The sequence below is a fragment of the Struthio camelus genome, chromosome 8, assembly GCF_040807025.1.
Source record: "Struthio camelus isolate bStrCam1 chromosome 8, bStrCam1.hap1, whole genome shotgun sequence".
NCBI classification, from domain to species: Eukaryota; Metazoa; Chordata; class Aves; order Struthioniformes; family Struthionidae; genus Struthio; species Struthio camelus.
Genome location: NC_090949.1, coordinates 32,659,056 through 32,681,101, shown reverse-complemented (window position 1 = coordinate 32,681,101; position 22,046 = coordinate 32,659,056). Strand labels below are relative to the sequence as shown.

The following is a 22,046-nucleotide window of genomic DNA, read 5'->3' as shown; positions in this document are numbered from 1 at the left end:
CCGGCCCCAGCGGCCGCCCCGGCCGGCTCAGGAGCGGTATTTCCACTTCCTCGTCGGTACCGCTCCCAGAAGGGTGGCGATAAGCTCCCTCCCAAACGCCTGTTTCGTCTCTCTCCTAGCAACAGGCAGGACCGGGAGCGGGTCCGGCGGAAAGGAGAGGAGCCGCAAGGCGGGAGCCGAGCCAGGAAGCGGCCGGGGCCGGAGGAGCCGCCGGCGAGACGTCCCGGAAACGGGCCTGGGGAGAGGTGGGCACGGAGACGTCCGTCCCCTCGCTGCCCCCTCACCTCGCTGGCGACCCTAACTCCTCTTGGGTTTTTTTTTTTTAACTTCCTGCGTGGAAACGAGGGTGTGGGTTTGTTTGGTGTCTTCATTTTGGGGCAGTCCGCAGGCTCCCGGCGCGCGGCCGGGGCGGCTTCGCGCGAAGGGGGCAGCTGACGCTCGCTCTTCCCTGAGAGGCGATTTCGGAAGGGCCAAAGCGAGGCGGGGGGCGACGCCGGGGCCGGCGGCAGACCTCTTTCCAGGGTTTGTTCCCCCCCCATCCCGCGTGGGTCCGACACGGGCAGGCCGGCAGCGGGGCCCCCGACGGCGCCCGCTCCCCGTTTCTGCCCCGCTTCTCACAGAAACGGCCGCCGGGAGAGCGCGGGCGGCAGGGTGGCGGCCCAGGGCCGCCGTGGGGCTTCTGCCTCGTCAGCGGGGCCACGCTAGGCCCTGGGGCGGGCGCGACGTGGGGCGCGGGCGGGCAGCGGCTTATTATTATTATTATTATTAATAATATTTTTATATATTTTTAATTTTTTTACTATTTTGTGTGGGTTTTTTCTTGTTTTTGTAAACTAAGGTGCGAGGAAGGAGGCCTCCAGCCCGGCCGGCGGTGGCCGAGCAGGGGCAGCCCCGAGCCCGGCGGCGGCACCGGCCCCACGCGCGCGCCCGGCCACGCGCGCGCGCGCCGCCACACTCACACCACAGCGCGCACACTCGCAGGCAGCCGCCCGGGCGGTTTCAAGGCCCCCCCCCTCCTCCTCCTCCCCCCGCCCCGCCCCGCCCCGCCCCGCCCCGGCCCGCCCAGGGCCGTGCGCGCGGGCGGCGGCCAATCCGCGCGCGCGCTCGGCGCCGCCGGCTCGGCGCGCTTAAAGGGCCAGCGCCGCGCGCTGGAAGGGAAAGGGGGCGCTTAAAGGGACAGCGCCGCCGCTGGGGCTGGGGCGGGAGCGGCGCCTGCTACCGCCGCCGCGCTCCGCCCCTCCGCGCCGGGGCTGGCACCGCGCGGCCCCGGGGTGGGAGACGGTGGCGGGGGGAGGCCGGGCCCGGGGTGGGGGCGGCAGGGCAGCGCCGGCCCCGGCGGGCGGCAGCGGCGGCGCCACCTTAAGGGTGGGCGGGGCGCGGCGCGGCGCCGCCCCCGCGCGGCGGCGGTTGGCCGGGGCGCGCGCCCGTCGCCGCCCGCCGCGCTCCGTGCCCAGTGTAGCCACGTTCGGTTGAGCGGGGAGCAGCAGCAGCAGCAGCAGCGGGAGCCGCGGCGGCGGGAGCGCAGAGCCGGGAGGAGCCGGGGCGGGCGGCGGCGGCGGCGGGGCGGCCATGGGGGCGCGGCGGGGGCCGGCGCTCTGACAGCCCCCGGCGCTCCGAGCGGCGGCGGCGCCCGCGGGACCCAGCGGCACCGGGCAGCGCGGCGGCGGCGGAGCAGCGGCGGCGGCAGCCTCCTGCCAGCGGCGGCGGCGCCCCCTCCCCGCGGACCATGTTCGCCAAAGGCAAAGGCTCGGCCGTGCCCTCGGACGGGCAGGCGCGGGAGAAGTAAGGGCGGGGGGGGGGCGCGGGGCCGGGGGGGGCGGCGGGCGGAGCGGCGGGGGCCCGGTGGCGGTGGCCGGCGGCGGTGCCGGTACCGGCCGCCCCCCGCAGCGCGCCCCTCGGCTCTTGCAGGCTGGCGCTGTACGTCTACGAGTACCTGCTGCACGTCGGCGCCCAGAAGTCGGCGCAGACCTTCCTGTCAGAGGTGAGCACCCGCTCCCCCCCCCCCCCCGCCGCCGCCCCCCGCGCCCTTTGTGCTCCGCCGCCGCGTGGCCTCCATTTTGTGCGGGCCCCGCCGCGCGTGGGGCCCCCGCCCACTCGTGCCCTCTCGCCCGCAGATCCGGTGGGAGAAGAACATCACGTTGGGCGAGCCCCCCGGCTTCCTGCACTCCTGGTGGTGGTAAGTGGGCTCCGGCCGCCCCGCCGGGCGGTTCCCACGCTGGGTGGGGGTGTCCCGCGCGTGGGGTGTCCCCCTCCTCGGCGCTCTTGCCCGGCTCGCCTCGCCGAGAAAGAGCGAACGCCGAGACGGGGTTTTGGGATCCCGTGGCTGAAGTTTGGGCAAAGCCGAGTCGGGAGCCGGCCGCCCCGGCGGAGGAGAGCTCCCCGTGCGGGACGCTCGCGGCGGGCGCCGTGGGGCGCGCGGTGCCCAGGGGAGGGTGGGCAGCCGGCGCGACGCGCGTGGGCCGCCCGGCCCCCTGCCGAGGCCTGCGGGTTGGCTCGCCAAGTGAGCAAAGCGGAGGGACTGGGGGAATAACAGCAGGGAATTAGGGCTTGTGTCGCTCGGCGCGTGAGGATTAGCGGTAAGACGGGGAAGACGGAGCGGGCTGCTTGTCCCCTGTTCAGGAGTTTGCAAGGAAATAGCAACAGCCCTTTTTTGGGGCTGAAAGCACTGGGTTGCCACTCTGTTACCTGCCCGCCAGGCTCGACACTCCAGGGCTCTGCTGGGCAGAGCTGTGCCGGCGCTAGCCGCGTTCGTGCCACCCTGTCTGTAGGTGCTGCGGTGCCGGTCTGGCCCGCGGTGGTGCTTTAATCCTTGCTAGCACCAAGCCATTGCCCCTCGTGCGAACGTGGCCGCTCTCGTAGGTGGCGGCCGAAGTCTCAGCTGGCGGCGAGCGGCTTTATGCTGCCGTGCAACTGGTGCTTGTAAAAACGAGGAATCCACAAGAAACAGTGAGTCAGCACCCGCGCACGGTGGGGCTAGGTGCCCTGTGCCACGGCGAGGGAATAACGCGGGACTGAGCGGGTCTGCGTGCCCGGGGCCCAGAGCGAGAAGTCTTGCGCTTAATCGCTGCAGGGGAGTGTCGACTCTTGCTTGCAGTCCTGTTTCCAGAGGGGTGTTGAGGTGAAATCTCCGTGGTGGAGTTGTCCCTATGGGAATACTTAAAAAGTGGGAGGGAAGTTGCTGTATGCAAGGACATGGTAGATTGAGGCTAGTGCCTTAAGTTCCCAGTGTGATTGGCCTTGCAAAAGGTTTCCGAAACTTTGAGTGTTCAGGAGACAGAAAGGTTTGAGTCTAGGCTGTCCTTTGCCAGGAAGCTGGAGTAGGTGACTGAAGAAACCAACTTTGAGTTGGTTCATTTGCATACTCAGGGGGAAGACATCATGAGATGTCAGCGTTGATATGTGCTTATATTAAGGTTTTAGAAGTTCCTGAATTACTACTCTCTGGTTCACGTTGCCAGCTCACCGTAATTGTTACCCATGCATTAAATGCTAGTTTTAGCTCTTAAAATGCTCAGCATCACCTGTCTTGAAATGTCTTTATTGATGCTGCCGCCAGAAGGTCTGAATGGAAATGAAATTGGATGCACAGTCCTGACAGACTTTGAGATTTCCTCCTCAACCGCAGGCCAAATGAGGTGGAAAGTTGCTCACCTTTAATGAACCAGTGGCGTAGTTTGAACTCTGCTATTGTATGTTGTGCTGTTAAGTATGCAAGTAATAATTAGTAACTGGATCCTGTTTTACTTTTTCTGCCATGCAGTGTATTTTGGGACCTTTACTGTGCAGCTCCTGAAAGGCGAGATACTTGTGAACATTCAAGTGAAGCAAAAGCCTTTCATGACTACGTGAGTAACAAGATTTTAATCCTTACGGTAATTACAGAGTTGGGTTGCTCACACTTCTTCAGCACACCAAGAGCAAACGTAACCAACTGGCAAAAGTGTGTTTTTAACCAACAATGTTCTGATTTGGCTGAATAGTATTTCATAATGTTGCAATTATGTAAATTAGTTCAGATACTTATCTTAAGTACTTAAATGCATTCAGACTACTGGTAGAATTAAGCAGTTTTGCATAGCAATGGACAACAAAGCGTTTACTATGACTGCTGTAGAGGATCGGTGGTGATATATTTCATTGCTGAGGACATCTCATTGACAAATGCTGTTATTGTGTGGGCAGGCTTGGGATGGAATTGGGAGAAGGGGAAAGAGGGGGGAAATTCCCCAAAATGTAATTTCTTTAGCCTCTGAAAACCTTGCTGTTCTTAGCAAGGCTTGGGGTTTCTTTGGTTGCCTGAGAATCTTCTCTCAAAATAGTTCTGTGAAGGTATTAAACAAAGGTGATGTTTCAGACCTCCCGTGTTCCCACCTCGGTTGATGGTGTGTGTCTGCTCTATGAGTATTGCGGGCTTTTGTCGATGCGCAAAATGGAGTAAAACACATTTTGAGTTGCTGTGCGATGAGACGTCACAGCTGTGATGCTGCTTGACCTGTTTTGCGATGACCTGAACGTCATTGGGGACACTGCCCCCAGCCCTCGCACGAGGCTGCTTCCATGGTATGAGCGTGAGCAAAGCTAGAAGTGCCGCAGCCTGCTGGGCTCTGCCACGGTGGCTCCGTGGACACTGCTCTGCCAGCGGGTCTGAGCGTGCAGGTCCTCAGGTGTTTGATCGAAGTAGGCCATGGGTTTTCTTCTGCTGATGTGTTAGGGTAACCCAAAAGATGCTCCCTCTTTGGGTAAGACAGCTAATCCTGCGGGGCTGAGGTGCTGTGGTCCTCTTGGCAGGCAGGGCTTTCTAGAAAGAGTCCTCTTCAGTAAGTACTCTTTTTCTGCGGGTATGAGACTTGTTGGTGCTGGATCCAGTGGGAGAAGGGTGGGCTGCCCGCTCCTGTCCTGCTGAAGTCACTCAGATCTGCAGTGTTGATCTGCATCGAGAGGAATTTGAATCAAAGGATTAGTCACTTGGCTGTGGGCTTGGACTGTAGTCAAGTAAGTTAAACTGTGCAGCAGGAGCTGTTTTTTGTGTTCCTGGGAGCCTATGGTGTGGAAACCATTTTTCCTCTCTTCCCAAGTTACTAGTTGCCTCAACACGCCTGCGTTTAGCTGCTCAGATGTGTGAGGGTTCGTCTGAAAGCAACGCTGCGTGAGTGTCTTGGAGACCTCCAAGATGCTCGAGCTTGCAGGTTGTATGTTGCTGGGAGAGCAAAAATGAGAGTACGCCTGGGATAGCAGCAGCAAAGAGCTGTTCGAAAGCCTTTGCTGTGGACATGTGAACACAGGCTGGCTCAGCAGAGACACCTGTGTTTTCCACACGTGCTAAAAAGAGGCATCCTTTTTGAAAAGATGTTTGGGACATAGAGGTGTAATTGCTTCCGCATTGAGATACCACAATAGGAAGCTGCCTGGTTGTCCCCTATGAAAACACCTGGGGAAGCGGTTCGCTGTGGCTCTTTGGATCTGCACCTTTCCCGGTTGAATGTCCCTTCCTCGTGGCTGTTCCGCATCCTTTGGTTTCCACCTCTGTTGTAACATCCTTTGCATAGCTTTTTGGAGTGTGTTAAATTAAAATTTTGAACCCCTGAGCCAAGGGTTAGCGAGAGCTGGTGCCAGCAAATCTGCAGACGCCGAGACTTGCAGTTCCGACCTCTGTTCAAGACAAAATGCTGCTCTGTCTTGGTCACTCCTCAAGCGTTGCTTAAGTAATCCTGGCTTTATTTGAGCCTGGCTGGGGCATAAGGCCAGCGGGAGTTGGGGAAAGGTAGATCTTAGGGCAGCAAAGCCGCAGGTAAAGATGACATTAGCAACCAAGACATAGTAATATGCTACGTTCACAGCAGCCTTCTAATAACGTCTGAGGATTTGGTGTATTTAGAGAAATTAATCTTTTTTAGCTTGGTAATAATTCTAACAATAGGCATGAGTGCATTAGATGATTCGCATAAACTTCTTTAATACACGTTGCTTTAAGCTTACAGTAAATAGACACAATCCTGATTGTTTTTAATTCTCAGTGTAATACAGTTTTGTAACAGCTCAAAGTGCTTTTACCTTTTCAGTTTTATTATGAAGACTTGTAAGAAGATTTTCATTCCTCCCATGCCTCCTTCCTCTGCTTCATTACACTGGTTTTATTTCTATAGGCCTGTTGTTGGCCTTAAAATGGTTGGTTATATTTCTTCTCCATGGCGTGGCTCATTGCAGATGCTTACAGTTCTCTCCTTCTTTGAGAATCACTGTTTTCCCAGCAAGGAGTATGAAGTGTACTTTACAGGGCGAGGGAACAACATGTATAGAACTTAAATATTGACCAAAGACAGGAACCAAATGGTAAACTTTTTGTGTGAATAGCACCTTGTTTCTCTCGCACGCAGGTACACAGCTTGCGATTCCTGCCTGTGCGTTGAAAATGCAAGCGCATGCAATGCACTTGGGTGGGTGGGGGGGGCCGGTATGTCGAGCTCTTCCCACATCACGGGGCTGATGCAGTCTTGAGTTGACGCGCGTGTGTTTTCCATTGGCATCGCGCTCTGGCATGATGCAAACTCCAGTCTTCGTGCGGGGACCGGGGAAAGAAGCTGGTGAGCTGGTATTGGCGTGCACAGGGGTGAGCGCGGAGCTCGGCTGTCAGTGTTACCGACAGGCACCAAAGTCTAAGTACAGATTTTTATCGCCTTTCTGATCTTTTAAATAATGATTTCAAGGCAGAATGTCTGGCCCTGAAGTGGGAGAGGGAGGTGGAAGTGCAGAGAAGCGTCTATAAATCTTGCTGCTCAGTGGCCTGAGGCGGGAGCTCTGTTCTTTGTCTCTTGGGTGGGAAGGGGCTGGGAGGTACCATCCTGGCACTGCTGGAAGAGCAGCCCTCTGTGGACCTCAAGCAAAAGATGGGAATTCGTTCGAGCACGGGTTTCCTGAGCAGAAAAGAGGCTCCTTGGGTTACAGTTGGGAATTGCATGAGGTGGGGCTTAAAAGGGGGTTTTGGGAAGAATGTACCAGATGGGGGTGGGGGAGGTGAGGGGAAGCGTATTAACAACTGCTGTTCCTGTGCTGCAAAAGCCAAACCCCAAAACAGCAGCAAAAACATGCAACAGCTAAAGCTCATGCGAGGCTTCCTGCAAGCCCTGAACTGGGTGGACCAGTGAGTAATTTCATATGTTGGTTGTGGTTAAAAATATCCCAATATAGGCCTTGCCCCAGATTGTAGAGCATCATATTTAAACTTCCCCAATTATAGAACAGGCTGTGCAGAGGTTGCCCATGTTTGCCTAAAATACGGTGTTTATTTACCATGAGACTATGTATTTACTGTGCCACTCTGAGCACAAAATAGCGACATACTGTAATTCTCTAACTGCGTATAACAGAGCATTGTAAAATGGGCAGCCCTGGATGTGCCTGAGAGCTAGCGCGGAGATCGCAGGTGACTTGGGAGAGACTTGGCAAGCTGCCTCTCCGTGCCGCTCTCCCATCGCCGACGCTGGAGGTGTGCTCGCTCGGGTGCGTGAGGGAGATGCGTCTCTAAAATCAGCTGGCTTAAGGAACACATGCTTTGGAGTAAGAGCAGTGTGCTTCATTAGCAGAGTGTTAACTGTGGGATTTGCATGCTGTGTAATTTCCATTTCATTTCCCAGTGTAACTATATGAAAACTATTAGGAGCAGCAGGACAAATTACCAATTTCCCCCTTCAGTTTTTAATTTTTAACTCTTTGCCAAAAAAAAAAAAAAAGTCACCCTTTTTAGGGGGGACCTCCTTAACTGATGTGGACTCCTGTCATGATAGAGGGATATAGCTTTTTCATCTTTCCCCTGAAGTTTTCCTCTGAAGTTGGGACAAAAGCTGCTGGGACTCTATGTAAATAATGCACTTCTTGGGAGAGTTTCGTAGAAAGCAGGAGCTCTATTTTGTACAGACTGGATAAATACTTTTTTTCTTTTTCCCCAGTATGTATGCAAATGTGGCTATTAATGCAACTTAAAAAATCATGCTGGTTTGTAGTTTCATTAGTCAGCCTTTTCCACCACCTGTGCGAGAAGAGTTTATCCAGAAGTTAAAAGCACTGTTACATGCATTTAAAGACACACATATTGATCTTCAGTTGACTTCTAAAACTTGACCCGTCTGACAAACTTTGTGCTTGAGCTGTTGCAGTTGATTTGGGGTTGGTGTTGGTGTTTTTCGTTTGTTTGGTTTTGGGTTTTTTTTTTTTTTTGCTTTATATGGAATCCCGTCCAGTTGGACGGGTTTCTGTTTTGGTCTTCAGTCATTTGAGATCATGAAAATACCCAGGCTGTTGGGGAGAGGAGAAAAAGAATACCCCAGATCTGCCTCTTTCCACTCTCCGTGTCTTTCTGCTAGAAAACGTTACCTCTCAGGAGACGGCTGCTGTTGGCACGGCCGCCTGCGTCTCTCTGCCGGGCAAAGCCCCTCGTGAGCACTCTCGTGTTACGGTGTGGTGTGTTGCCAGACGCTCTTGTCGCAGGTTTCATTGTGTCTCTTCTGAGCCGGTGAGCTACAAAGGGATTGTACGGCATGACAGGGAATTTCAACCACCGCGTTATCTCAGAATTGGCCGATTGATGGTTGCAGTTCAGCATTTCAACATTGTGAAAGCCAATACAATTTGAGTTAGCGGTGATGACTGCCAGTTTAAATACCGCAGTGAATTTCTGTCAAATAGCTAATACATAGAAAGGGGAATTGCAGAAAACTTGATCACCAGAACCACTTCAGTCGATTTTGGCCTCGAGCTACAGAAAATGAACTTAAATCTAGTTGACTCTTGCTACATACTTTTTGTGGTATTACTCTGCCTGCACAGCCAACTTAGAGCGTAACTTGAAGGAGAGAAAAATCAGAATAGTGTTCGCCTGCCTGAGACTTCTACTTCCTCCTTTCTCTCCTCTGTTCCACCCAACTGCCCCCCCAGCCCCCCTCCCCGACTTAAGAGCATTTAAAACGATGCTTTCCTTGGAGTGGAAGGTTTACAAAGTAGCAGCTTAAACTGGCTGTTAAGAATACAATGTGTGTGTTAGAGCAATGCATTGATTTTTTCTTTCTAACTTCAGAAAAGTAATCTAATTCTTCCTGTTTGACTCCTATTTGGAAGGATGCTCAGCTGAAACGGGGGTGGTTACCACTAGAAAGATTGTGATCAGTAGCAGGAAAGACAGTGTGTTTGGGCCTGTGCCTGTTTGGGGGAGAACCAGAGTTCCTTCTTCTTCCTCAACACCTAAAACTCCCTTGGATGCAGCTCTGAAAAAGTGGATTTCTAAAGTCACTGCAGCTAGATGAAAATAGCAGCTGTGGTCTGTTTTCTCTGAAACACTGGGATTGCTGGCGTTAGTGCTCATGACTATGCTCTGTGGGGAATGAGGTGTAAGCCACAGTGGGAAGATGACCAGAGAGGCTGGAAGGATTTTGCTTTGTCGGTTGTATGGACTGGGGGTGTTATCCAGACACTGGGTTATGAGCCCTAAAACCTGCCATTTCCTTAGTTGTACATACTCTGCTGTGTCAGATCTTGCCTTTCTAGGCAGACTGTGGAGGCAGTACATAGGAAATAGTCTTTTCTCACAAGAAAGCAGTTGCTCGCAAACCTTTCTCTGCCCTTCGCACCCTTGTGTCCTTAGTTTCCACCAAGGAGGAGACCCCAGCCAGCCGAAGGACAAATGTGTGCCCTTCCCGTGGCTGTGCATTAGCATCCCTGATCTGTAGGGAAGCATCCTACTGTTGTAAAAGACTCTTCTGTTTCATGTGCTGGACAATTTAATTATCGCAGCTGTAAACTCATGGTGGCAAGCAGTGCGAAGCTGAGATCCTTGCAGCTTCAGTGCGACGTGGCACAGCTTTGGCAGGGCAGGACTCCTCACAGGGACAGATGCGCCTCACAAATGAGGGGTAGGTGGCTCTGTGAATCTCGCCTCTCCCAGACCAGGGAGCCTTGTTGCTCCAGGACCGCTGCAAGGCCATCACTGCGAGCACCTGTGGTTTTTCAGTTGCGTGGGGTTGGGCATTGGACCAGCACGCATGGTGCTGATCCCTGAGTATCTCTGCCCTGCCGGGGAATGGTCAGCAGTGTGCTTTTTGGAGCCAGTTTATTATAAATGTGATGACTTGGAGAGCTGGCTCTGGGTGCCTGACTTGGGGCAATGTGGGGACACCCACTGGGAAGCACTTTGCGCAGAAGCGTGATCCCAGGGAGCTGTGGCTGTGCCCTTGGGTGTTGCTGGGACCACAGTGCCCGAGCACCCCGATGCTGGGAGCCAGCCCTGGCCTGCTTCCCCAGCGCCTATGGGGCTTGGCTAACGCCGTGCGTGCTCAGCTGCCCGCCGCTTTCTGCATCGGGACAAAGGTCTGTCTGGGCTGTGTCCAGATCTGGTCTAGCGGGACAGAGTTCCCCGATAGGTAACCAGAGAGAGGAATTTCCTTCAGGAGTGGCAGGTTGCCAGGAACAGCTGCAAAACTCCAAATTACTTAAAAAGAGGGGGAGAAAAAACAAAACAAAACAAAATTAACCCCCCCTTCCCACCCTGAAATTCCACTGCCTGGCAGCACGCTGGCTTCAGCCTTCACTCCTTGTTCAGGGTCGCTTACGCAGTGGATGAAAGAAGGGCCTTTCCTAGCAGGAGATGGCTCTGTGTGCCGCAGAGGTCACTGATGTTCCCTGTCCTTCTGGGACTTTCTTGGGTTTCCTGCCGAGCCCGACTATAACCACCGAGGTTCACTTTTTTTTTTTTTTTTTAGTAAGCTCAAGTCAGTAGGTGACCAGCATTGGGGCTGGTTTGCCCATGCCGCATGGAAGCAAAAGTGTCCCTTTAAAACACCGCTTTTACTTGAATTCTGTGCAAAGTTGGCTTTTTAGTAGTGTTGGCTGTTGTTGCAGAGAAAGCTCCACTCTTGCAAATTTTACTGTTTCCAAGTACTAGTGCGTTTGGATGGAGGGCTGTTCAGCAGCAAAGGAGCTGCAAAAATCCGCAGTTTTAGAGCAATGCCTTTCTGTAGTTGATATTGATGGAAAAGCCAACTGAGCTAAACTTGAGGTCAGAGCACAGAGCTTATGTCTTAGTCTTTGACTGGGGAGCCTAAATATTTATCCTGTTCTGTCCCTAATGAAAACAAATTGTCAACAGTTGTTCAGTAACTGACTAAATTAAAATCTGTAATTAGTCAATTAGATTAAAGAGTTGGCACAACCTGATTGTATCATGCTGGTTAGGTTATTAAGAGAAAGGGTGTGATTTTTAATTACTGAATGCTAATTTTGACAGTTTCAAATGGAAACAGACGTTTCCCCCCCTCTATTCGGAGTGCCTCTGTAAAAGTAAGGCACTGGAATGTATTTTATGTCAACAAATGGTGTGAAGATGCAAAGTTTCTCTGGTTTAAATCCACAAGGGATTTCTACTGAAAAGTGGGGGTGGAATGGGAGGAGAGGAAGTCGCCTTAAACAGCGTATTTTTTTAATTCTGTCTGACAATCGGAGGATAAATGGATGTTGTACTGCAACTGGCAAACGATTGAGGCTCTGGAAACGGCCCTTGTGAATGAGCAGGGGATCCTGCTGCTCGCCGCTCTCCCCCACGCACGCACACGCGTTTGGGAGCCAACTGCTCGGCGGCGCCTGCCGTAGGTTTGCATTGAGCATCTTCTCTGCGGAGCAGGACAAGCCCATCCCATCGCGGGGCTGATGTGGGATGCTCGAGGGGGCCGAAAGCAGCAGCGCTCGCTGCCCCTCTTCCCATCAGAGGGGATGCTTGGGAGCTGCCCGTCCTGTGGCAGCGGCGCTCAGCTGAAGGGCTCTGGCTCTCCCGTGTCGTCGCTTGCCGAGATCACATCTAATCCGTGTCGGCTTTGCATGGGGGGAGCGGTTGTACCGTTCTTTATCCCCGTCTCTGCTTAAAGGCTGCTGAAGCCAGCCTTGAGCTAGCAGTGTGCAGCTCTGAAACAGCAATGACGGAGAATTGAGTCTTTTCTCTTGGCGCTCTGCTCCTGACCGCCCTTCCCATGGTGCGGCGAGAGGGGCCAGCTCGCGGCTGGAAGGCAAAGCCCTCAGGGAGGAGGAGGTGGCAGGGCAGGGAGGAGGCAGGCCCCCGCCGGCGGCCGTGCTCGGCCGCTTGTGCCGTGGAATCCCATTGTTTGCCCCGGAGACATGGCCACGTGCGGCTGCTCGGGGAGGCTGGGTGAGGGGACCCCTCCTCTCGCTCGCCCGCGCCCCTGGCTCCACGAAACCCTCCCCGCGGGAGGGGGCGAGGAGAAGCTGGAGACCCTGACAGATTTGTAGCTCTGGGTAAACACAAAGCTTGTAAACCTTCATTCATTTCCTTTCTGGGGTCCTTGCAGAGGAACAAAGAAAATGAAGGCGAGGGTGCGTGTGTGATTCGCAGATGAAGCCAAGGGATCTTGTCGATGCTGAGGAGCTTGGACGGCTCTTCAAAGCGTGTTGTGGGCCAGCAGGCGTGCGGGGAGGGGGCCCTGCTGCTCCTGGGGAACGGGGCTGGGAGAAAAACCTCTCCATCTCTGTTCTGGTTGGCAATTGGAAGATTTGTTAGGTCAGTACAACATGTATTGGGTATGAGTGAGGCTTTCCTGTTCTCCTGATCGTTTCCTTCCTTACCTTGGAAACTTGGATTTTCTCCTACCTTTTGTTCCATATTTTCTGTTTTAAAACAGTCTCTGGATCTATTGAAAACAGCTGCAAAAGCCAATCCTCGGAAGCTAGAGGAATACTCTGGCTTTTTTTTTTTTTTCTTTTTAATACTGCACATGCATGTGTTCACTGACTCTAGAAATGGCCCGTAAGGCAGAATCAAAAGTAACCTTGCAACAGAGGCCAAATTAAATGGCAACTGACTGCAAGAAATTCTTGCTTACGTGGGGGGATGGTTTAGTAGGGAGCTGGGAGAGTTTCTTTAGCAGTGTTCTGTAATTTTTTTTATTATTATTTTTAAGACTGTTATAAATAGAGGGGATTACAGAGTGAGGGGAGTAATGCCCGGACTAGCTCATCTAGCCCAGCCTTTTAGGGACAGGCAGCCTACGTCTGTGTCTCACCTCCTCGTGCAGCTAGCCAGCCTTGGAGCCCGCTCCTGGAGCGCCGGCTGGCAAACGGCGTCGGCTGTGCCGTGCCGCCGGCTGCCGTGCCGGGGCTGCATCTCCGGAGAGCAGCAGCACCGGGTTCGTTTTGCTCTAACGTTTCCTGCTGCTCACAGGGGCGTTGGAGCAGCGCGTGGGGTTTTTTCCTTTGAGCATCAGCTTTGGCCACCTCTCCAGCATGCGTTATTTTATTGACCAATTACGGTAGATTTGAGTGTGACTCAAATGCCAAACAGAGGGAGGGGAATTAGCAGTTTGTTAGCGGTTTGTCAGGAAAGCACATTACTGACTCTCTTCCTCTTCTGTGCTCCAAACTACTGGTGTGAGAGCGCAGGAAGATAAAACGCTGCTGAGGTTGGGCGTTTGCCCATCCAGGTTGCACGTTCCCCAGGGCACACGCGATGTGGTTATGAGTGGCTGCTCAGCCCTGTGGCTGAAACTCCGACTTGAGGCTGAGACCTGTTCTCAGCTCTGACCTTGAGCAAGTCCCTTTATTTCTCAGCGTGTTCTCCCTCTGACTTGTTCTCACGTGTTACTTTGCAGATCCCTGGGTTGGAAACCCTTTCCATCGAGCTGGGCCTGGCTATCCAGCTGGAGGGCCACCGGGTGCCACCGCAACAATAAAAAAATCCGTCTGTAACAAAGGAGGGAGGGAAAGGGTTGTCTCGGTGCTTGCGCTGAGCGTATGTGAGATCCACATGGTGCACAGTCTCCTTGGAACAAAAACGCTCGGTGGGGAGAAGAGACTGCGCCGTCGGTGGGAGACGCGGTGCCCTCAGAGAGTCTGGCTTCTAAAAAAAACCCAATCAGCAAACCCTGAAGAGACGGTGCTAATTGGATTTTGTGTTTCCAGGACATGCGGAAGAGTTGGTGAATTGTCTGCTACTATTTACTCTGCTGTCCAAGCTTTCACCCGTACTGGCTGGGTGGTGTGTCCCTGCCATGAAGGGTTTTCCCTGGCCATGCAGGTGGGCTCGCGGGCAGCACCGTGTCCCTCCCGTGTGCGGCCGCTGCGCTGTCCTGGCCCGGGCAGGGTTCGGATCAACCCTCGCGCCAGCTTTCCCGCGGCCTTTTGGCAGAGCCAGTGCGGAAACCTGCTAGCCAGGGTCTGCACCGACAGGCACGGTGTGGGGCTGCAGGGCAGCCGCCTCGGCTGCAGAAATAACCCATCCCAGTCCCAAAATGATTTCAGAGATCATCTGCGCGCACCCCCCCCAGCGCACCCGCACCTCCTCCCTCCCCCCCGGCACCGGTTTTGCGAGCGTCTCATAACGAAAGGCAGAAGAGAGGCAGGGTTGGGGGCGGAAGGGGAGATAAGGAAATAGCAGCGCGAGCTGGCGGAGCGAAGCCCCATGGCCCCAGCCCAAGGGGAGCAGGCGCTCTTCTGTCTTTAAACTGCAAATGCTGTCGGTTTGGCTGCTCGCGGTGGGGGAAGGGAGCGGTGCTTGTACCCTGGTGACTTGATGAGAGGGAGGTTAGCAGCAGCTTCCAGTTTGAGCCCTGACACAGCGGGATGGGAGGAGCGAGAAGTAGCCGCGGATCCGGCGCGCTCGGCGGCTCGGACGCTTCCTGGGCTTTGTTAAACGCCTGCCCCAGGGTTTGCCCCTGCTCCAGGCCTGCCCTGCGCTGGCCGTGGGGAGGAGGTGTGGGGCTCTCGGCCCTCCGGCCCCGGCTGCTCGGGCTGGGGGGCTCCTGGGAGGCGGAAATGGCTCTTTCCTCTCTCCCCTCTGCAGAGAGCAGCCCCTTCTCTCCCTGTCTGGCTTAGAGCGAAAATGTCTCTTCTGCAAATAAACAAATACCCTGTGTTTGGTGGGGATTTTTTCTTTCTTTTTTTTGTCTTTAAATGCCTACTCGTGGCTGCAAGTGTCGGTGGCGGGTTTGTCCACGAAAGGAGTCGGTGCGAGGAGCTGGTTTCGGAGATACAGCTGCATCGTCAGGGGGGTTTCCACAGCACAGGGTGGGTGTGCACCTGGGTTTGGAGCCGGTGCCTGGTTGTGGTGATTATTGGTCGCATCCAGCAGCGGGGACCGAGCCGGGCAGGCTGAGCGGGATGCACGCTCACTGCAGCCCTGCTGACCAAGGGCACCAGGCGGGTGTGTGGTCCTGCCACCCTGTTGCGGAGGCAGGCTGTGGGGCATCCCACTATGCTGTCGAGGTGCCTCTTGGGGCATGATGGTGCCCAGGGCGATGCCAGCCGGAGCAGATCCTGCAGTGGGGAGTAAGGACATCTGGGGGGGGGGGGGTGTTTGTGTTATGACTTGGGCGTAAATGGGTACAGCTCCCCCATGGGAAGGCCAGGTTTTCTCTGAGGTTCTTTTGTCTTAGGTCCTTGCACGTAAAGATGGTTTTTTGGAGGAGAGGAGACATAAGCGCTCTCCTGCCCAAGTTAGATGCTGCGTGCGTGGAGGCTGCCGAGGTCGGGATTGAGCAATGATCCCTCCCCCCCCTGCTTCTCAGGGCAGAAGTTGGCTCGCTGCGTGGGGGCGGTGGGGATGGAGCGAGGTGGGCGGCGTGACAGAGTAATGCTCTGCACGGAGACATCAAACGCTCTCCCGACCCGCAGGACTGCCTGCCTTCGTTACTCTTCCTAATTCATGGAAATTGCCATGAAAAGACAGATGGTTTTTAAAAGTTGATTTCTGTCTCCACTTTTATCTGCCTGGGATTCGCTTCTCTTTAGAGAGCGGAGACCGCCTTGGCTGGGAGAGGCAGGGCTGGAAGCCGTAGTACAAATTGAGGTTATTGACACTATAAGTCTTTGGTTTTTATATCTGTAGATTTCTCTTTGGCATATTGATGATTCAGGCTGCACACGGGTTAAGGCATCTCCATCTGTATACTGTTTGCTTAAGGAGAAATACTCAAGTGAGCAGCGGTCTGTCATGGGCTCCTTGGCTCTTGCCGGTGTGGGTCTGAGCCTTTGTATTTGCATGTCAGTTTGTGAGTAGTACTTGTGTGGTTTTAAAAGCACAACAACTCCTCTCCTGGGAGGATGAATCTTAAGTGCCCAATGTAGATTTTCCTCCCCCCCATACATTTTCTGTGTGTTACATTTCTGACAAGCTCAGTCACAACACCAATCTGGATGTTTTGACTTAATTTTTTGAAATCGGAACACTAAAAATGACAACACTTTGTACACCCTGGGAAAAGGCAAAAGTTGGGAGGTGAGCGGCTGGGTTTGAACCATGTTTATTTAAAGATCTCTTTGCCCAGAATCCTCAATTGTTCCAGCCTTCTCTGAGCCTGAAGGCTACAATTAAAAAAAGCTGGTTTAGCAACCTTTTTACAACTGCTGTCCTTCTGCATGCCAGGCACTGTAAACAAGGGACAGCAATGGCTAGTGCTCCTCATCCCTGGCAGCCCCTTGGCCCCAGGCCATAGCCCAGCAGCTCTGACTTTGGGAAGCAGATGAGTTTATGGAAGTGGGAGTGTTTTTACTGAAATCCTTGTAGGCGATCCCGTAGCATGGTGTTTGGTTCTCTGCTCAAGCCAAGGATCCCTTCTTCATTGGGCTTCCCTCCTGGCTTCCTCTGTCGTGCTTTACGCTTGCCTGCATTTGCATGTGCGTTCATCACCTATTTTTTGTCAGAACCCTGACCTCAGTTATTTTGGGCGTTTTTTGCATTATTATTATTTTTCGCTGCAAATCATATTCAAATAAATCTGACTGAAAGGCAGCCGGCTGGCTGTGCACGCGGGGCGCGAGGGCAGGCTGGTGGCAGGAGAGCGCAGGGCTGAACAATGGGCAGGCTGCGGCTCGGCTCGGCTCGGCGCGGGCCGCCGCGGACCCCGGCGGACCCCGGCAGATGCGGAGCAGCTAGCCGCCGTGGGGGAGGGCGGCGGATTTGCATAACTGATTGTTGCCCTAGGGATTAAGGGGGAGGAAGGGAAGGGAGGCCCTGGGAGTACAAAGACGACCGCAAAAGATGCACGTTTGTCCGGCTCTGCCATCATCTCTGCTGACCGGGGCGGCCCGGCCAGGCCGTCCTGCTGGCACGCGTCCTGCCCGGTGCCGCGCCGGCGTCCGGGTTGGTGTCACGAAGCAGGCCGGAGAGGGCTGCCAGCAACCCATCTGGCTGCCAAGGGATTGGGGTTTTAGCAGCCCCTGATGTCTCTTGTAAAAGGCAGTGACTCTGCAGCCTGTAGTGTCAAGATAAAGTCCAAAGGAAGACCTCTGGCTGTGTCTTAAGCTAACATTTTTTTAAATTTTTTTTAATGTTTCTGTGTAAACCCTTAAATATTTGATCTTGAATGTCTCTCCTCCCAGGGTGCAGCAGCTTTCTGTAGTGAAAATGAGCTTTTGCTGCCCATCCTGGCTGCCTGTAACAGGTTCTGGGTTTTTTCCTCCCCTTTTCCCCAAGTCAGAGTTGACTTCATACAACTTCACAGGGCTGAGCTTGCACCTCTGATTATTATTTTTTAGATACAAATAAGCTTTCAAAGCAGAGGATGTGTTACAGCCCCAGCTCTGTCTTACTGGAGAGCTTGTAAGCGAAATCTGCCTTGCAGCCAGACATGTGAGCAGCACCATCCTGCCCCTGTGTAAAGCCAGACGGAGGTAATGTCTTGCATATGCACAGCACGCAAGGGTGGGCTGCTGGTTTCATGTCGCTCCTACAGACATGCCCAGCTTTCCTAGCGGACACGCGAGCTGAAAGCAAGTCCCCGTACCGTGATTTCTTTTTTCGCTCTCTTTCTTTTTTGGTATTAAACAATCTGGACTGAAATTCCTGTTTAGCTGTACTCCAGGTTCAGCAGGGAGAAGGAGCATAGGATGAAGTCAGCGTGGCCTAGAAGTAGGGAGCCAAGAGCCATGCGCCCTGGGCTGCGGAGGCTGAGCGTGCTGAGCGGGGAACCAGGCGTTTACCAGCTCTCGCCCCCGCTTCTGCATGTGCTTTGGCAACCGCTGAGCCCCTCTCCTGCCCCAGAGCAAGGGGCTTCCCTTCTCCCAAGGCACCGGGGTTTGTGCAGCTGCCACTGCGCCCTCGAGGCACCGAGTCCAGCAGAGACAGCCCGTTACCAAGTCAGATGGCCGTTTGATCATACAGATGCCTTTCTTTCCAAGCTGGCTTGCTGTGAGGGAGTCTGAAGGGCCTGGCTTTATTTATTTATTCTTTTCTATGAACTGGAAGGCAAAAAAGCCTCTACGATGTGAGCACGTGGAGAGACGTTCATGAGAGATCGAGTCGCCGCAGCATAGCGGGCCAGTGCTCGTTGACTGGGCTGTGGTGACTGAGCGTGTGCCTGTGTGTATTTTGTGAATACAAACCAAAGACGTGTGAGCTTAAACTGGCAGAGGAGGAGGCCAGGAACATGGATGCAGTCAATTAGCACAGCCCAACTTGCAAGAAACTACTGAGTTGTCTGCATCGCCTCCACGGTCTGCAATCAGCCAGGAATGCTCGGAGCTCTCTTACCTACAGGAGAAGGGGAGTTGCTCTTTAGTTTCTATCATTAGCTTTATTTTGCAACTTGGTTTCTGGGCAGTCGATCAGTCTGAAGAAGAGTTGGGAGGGTGTTTTAGTGGGGGAAAAAAAAAAGTCAGCGTGTGCAGGGGAAGGGGGGAGGGCACTTCCTTGCAGAAAACTCTCCAGCCAATCTCGTTTGGGGTGAGCAGATAAGCCTGCAGCTTTGTGCCTCTGCTCCCTGTGTGAGACAGGGCACATCTAAAGCGTAGGTGGCTGCAGAGCCTCGCTTGATCCCAAGGCAAAGCTGCCGTCTCTTCTGAAGGCTAGAAGTACAGCTGCATGTCTCAGAGCGCTTTTGCAAGCCCATTTCCCCGGGCTGACAAAGGAACAGCGCTAAGGGTGTGCGGTGGGAGCCATTTGAAACTAGCCGGCGCCTTTCATGGAGGGGGTTGGCTGGACTTTCTCTCCCCTGGACGGAGGGGTGAGCAACTTCCTTCTTCCCCAGCCCGCGTGGCTTCTCCAGGCCCTTCAGTTCTCCTGCTTGACTCCAAGTGGATCATCCAACCCTCGTTGTTTGGTTATCCCCCGTTAGCATAATCATGGTGCTGGTGGTCTGTGTCACGTGGGGGCAACTCCAGTCTCCTCCCCATGCCAGAGAAGCCGTCCAGACCCCTCCGACAGCAGCGCGTTGGGCATCCGGCCTCTGACCAGCACCATGCAGGGTGCTGCCTCCAGTGCGGCAGCTGGTGACTCTGCTCTGGTTGCGTTATCAGTGTTTGCGTTATCAGCGTTTGCCAGCAAGGCTCTGTGCCACTGATGGGAATCAGCGGAGCGGCGGCACGAGTCTTGCCCCCCCCCACCCCCCAAGCCGTAACAGAGGTGATGGCTGCTGTGGGCACGATTAGCGTGACTCCGTTCGCAGGCCTGGCGTCTCCCGTGCTCGTCACTGGAGGGCAGGGGAGGGGGTGTGGAAGTGATTCATATGTTCCCAGTGCGTGTCTTCATGCCTGAAAGTAAAACTTGTCATTGTGGCTCCCCTCCTCCCGGCGAGGAGGAGGAGGGAGCGATGCTCTCTCTCTCCCTCCCCCTCGGCTCCTTTCTCTGGAAGAGCTGTGCAGCTGGTGTCGGTGTGTAAATCACACCCTGCCTCCCTCTCCTGGAATTGCTGCCCATCTGGCTGCGGGATCAGGAGGTGAAGCCAGGATGTCTTCATCGCCCAGGCTGAGCAGTGACTGAGGGCTAACCCCGGTGTGGTTTTTATGCACCCGCGTGCACGCACGATAAAGCAGGCTAAAAGGCCAGCTTTGTTCCAGTGGGTACATCCTGCACTCGCCTGCCCTGTTGATCTGCTCTCTGGTTGAGCAGCTGGACGCGGCCACCTGGGGGTCACCTGAGGGAAGGGAGCCCCTGTTGTGGAAATCTCCTCCGACCCTGGACAAGTAACGCGTGGGCTTACCCTTGTCGCAGCCTGCTGGGGCCCGAGCTGGGTTAATGGCTCGCTCCAAGGCTCCTGGGCTCACCTCCAGGGAGTGGAGTTAGCACTTTGTGGTTTGAGCAGGAGCTGGTCTCTGGTGACCCCCAGGATGGGGAAGTTGAGAGGAAGGCAGAAATACTGCATGTGTCTCCATGCGGGAGCCTGCAGCTCTCCAGCACGGCCAGACTTGCCATCAGATGGTTCACAGCTTCAAAGCTTTACGTTTTCATGGTTTTTTTTCTTTTGCCCCATGATGTTCTTGGATTTCAGGGCTGCCGAAGCTTTGCCAGCTATGTGTTGGCCAGAGGTACATCCTATTTGTACTAGCGGGGTTGGTTAGTAGCAACTTCGGTCAAACTTTCTGTAACAGCTCATGGCGTGTTCTGCCCTCTCTGCTCACAGCTGCCCTGGGAACGTGGGGAGAGCTGTGGCTCACTGGTGTCCAGGGTCCCTCTGTCAGGTGCAGGGCCCATGTTTGTCTCAGCCACATAGGGGAGTTTCCACATGGCATTAGGATGGCTCCACTGTTTTTGTTGTCTCGCCACTGGGAAGTATATTCAGGAGAGGAAAGCGGCAGCTTTGAGCACATGAACAGCTCTGCCTGTCGCTTGTGGGCGCTTGGTTGTGTCTCAGGGCTGTCAAGACCTTCTGCCTGTCGGAGACTTTCTGCTACTTCTGGGTATAGCAGGCTCGAAGGCGTTAACTAGAAGGCACACTTGGTTTTGTAAGATCTTGTTGAATTGAGACTAACAGTGCAATTTGAGCGGGGAGCTGTGCTTCAGTGCATTTGATCATCCTTCATGTCAAGGTGGTTTTCAGAAGATCTCTGCTTGTGTAGGGCACAACTGGGGCTGGGGTCAGGGGCTTGGAAGGAAAAGAGTGATGGTCTCCATTGCACGTGGGCACCTTCACCCAGGTTCAAGGCCAATTTTCCATGAAGAAATGGTTACTGTTCTGGTCTATCCCAGGCGTTACATTGCTGATGTTGCCCAGGTGCTTCAGGCCTTCGCTGGTCTTTGAGAGGAGGTTCAGGATGGAGCTTCTAGGGCTCTTTTCATTATTAAAAACGTATTTGCTTGGTTGTCTTGGAGCCCTTCTGGGTGTCATGGCATGTCCTGACAGCTTGTCCGTCCTTACCTGCAGTCATCAAGGAGTTTTCAACATGACTTATATAAAGCCTTTGTACTTGGATTGCTCCACCATGCTGCACAATGGATCCTTTGTCATCATGCCAGCTAATTAATTTTAACTTTTACTGTTGCTTCATCTTGGTGCACTGTCCGCCTGGTCCATTTGAAGCTTTTTTCCCCCCTCCTTGAATGTTTTCTAGCTCTCGTAGCGATTTGACTTGTTGCTGAAAACGAATGAAGCAAGCTGGCACCGCTCTTGCTCGTGCTCTGGAGAAGGAGCTGCCCTTGCACGTCGCTGTCATCATGTTACAAACGTGTTGATTGGGGGTCGGAGGGGTGGGGGTGAAGAAAGCTATTAGAAGGCTGTGCTGAAAGTAAGTTTTCTCCAGTGGCTGATTTCTCCTGGTTGGCAGCTGAAGGTCCCTGTGCCTAACATCCTCTGATGAAAATAATAGGCTTTCATTGCTTGGCCAGTGATTGGCATTGTGTGCGTCTTGCAGCAAAGGCCCAGAGAGGTGAAAGTGTTGGTTGGATCTCGAGGACAAAAGCTCTTGTTCATCGCTCTGTCAAGGAACTCATGCTTGGGAATGTAAATGCAATTGCATTTAATGTTGATTATTTCTTGAGGGCTGGGATCTGTTTGTTTGCACTCTGAAAACAGGTGTTTTTCCTCTGCTTCTTGCATCCTGTGAGCAAACATCTGCTCCCCCTTTGCTGACACAGAGCGGGCTCTGGGTAACGCTCTGTCTCTGGCGGTGGGGGAGGCTTTGCGTTCCTCCCGTGGCCCTCTTCCAGCTGGCCTGACGCTCCATCGGGCTCTCGGGCGTGCTGTGCAGGCGCCTCCCAAATCCCAGGCAGCGGGGCCGGCTGAACCTGTGCCCAGCGCTGGGGACAGCCGCAGGCGGGGTAGGGCTCTCGGGGAGGAACCCTGTGGGCT

The 22,046-nt window shown here is 54.3% G+C and overlaps 1 protein-coding gene across 5 annotated transcripts in view; it reads left to right on the top strand.

The window, feature by feature from the left end:
- Positions 1-1,628: 1,628 nt before the first annotated feature.
- SSBP3 (single stranded DNA binding protein 3) overlaps positions 1,629-22,046 on the top strand; it is a 104,832-nt gene continuing 84,414 nt past the window's right edge. For all 5 annotated transcript variants that reach the window (XM_068953221.1, XM_068953217.1, XM_068953219.1 and 2 more), the window contains exons 1-4: positions 1,629-1,782; positions 1,909-1,981; positions 2,115-2,176; positions 3,761-3,845. In XM_068953221.1, coding sequence (XP_068809322.1) covers positions 1,727-1,782; positions 1,909-1,981; positions 2,115-2,176; positions 3,761-3,845 — 276 coding nt within the window. In that variant the 5' untranslated portion in view covers positions 1,629-1,726. The remainder of the gene's footprint in view (positions 1,783-1,908; positions 1,982-2,114; positions 2,177-3,760; positions 3,846-22,046) is intronic.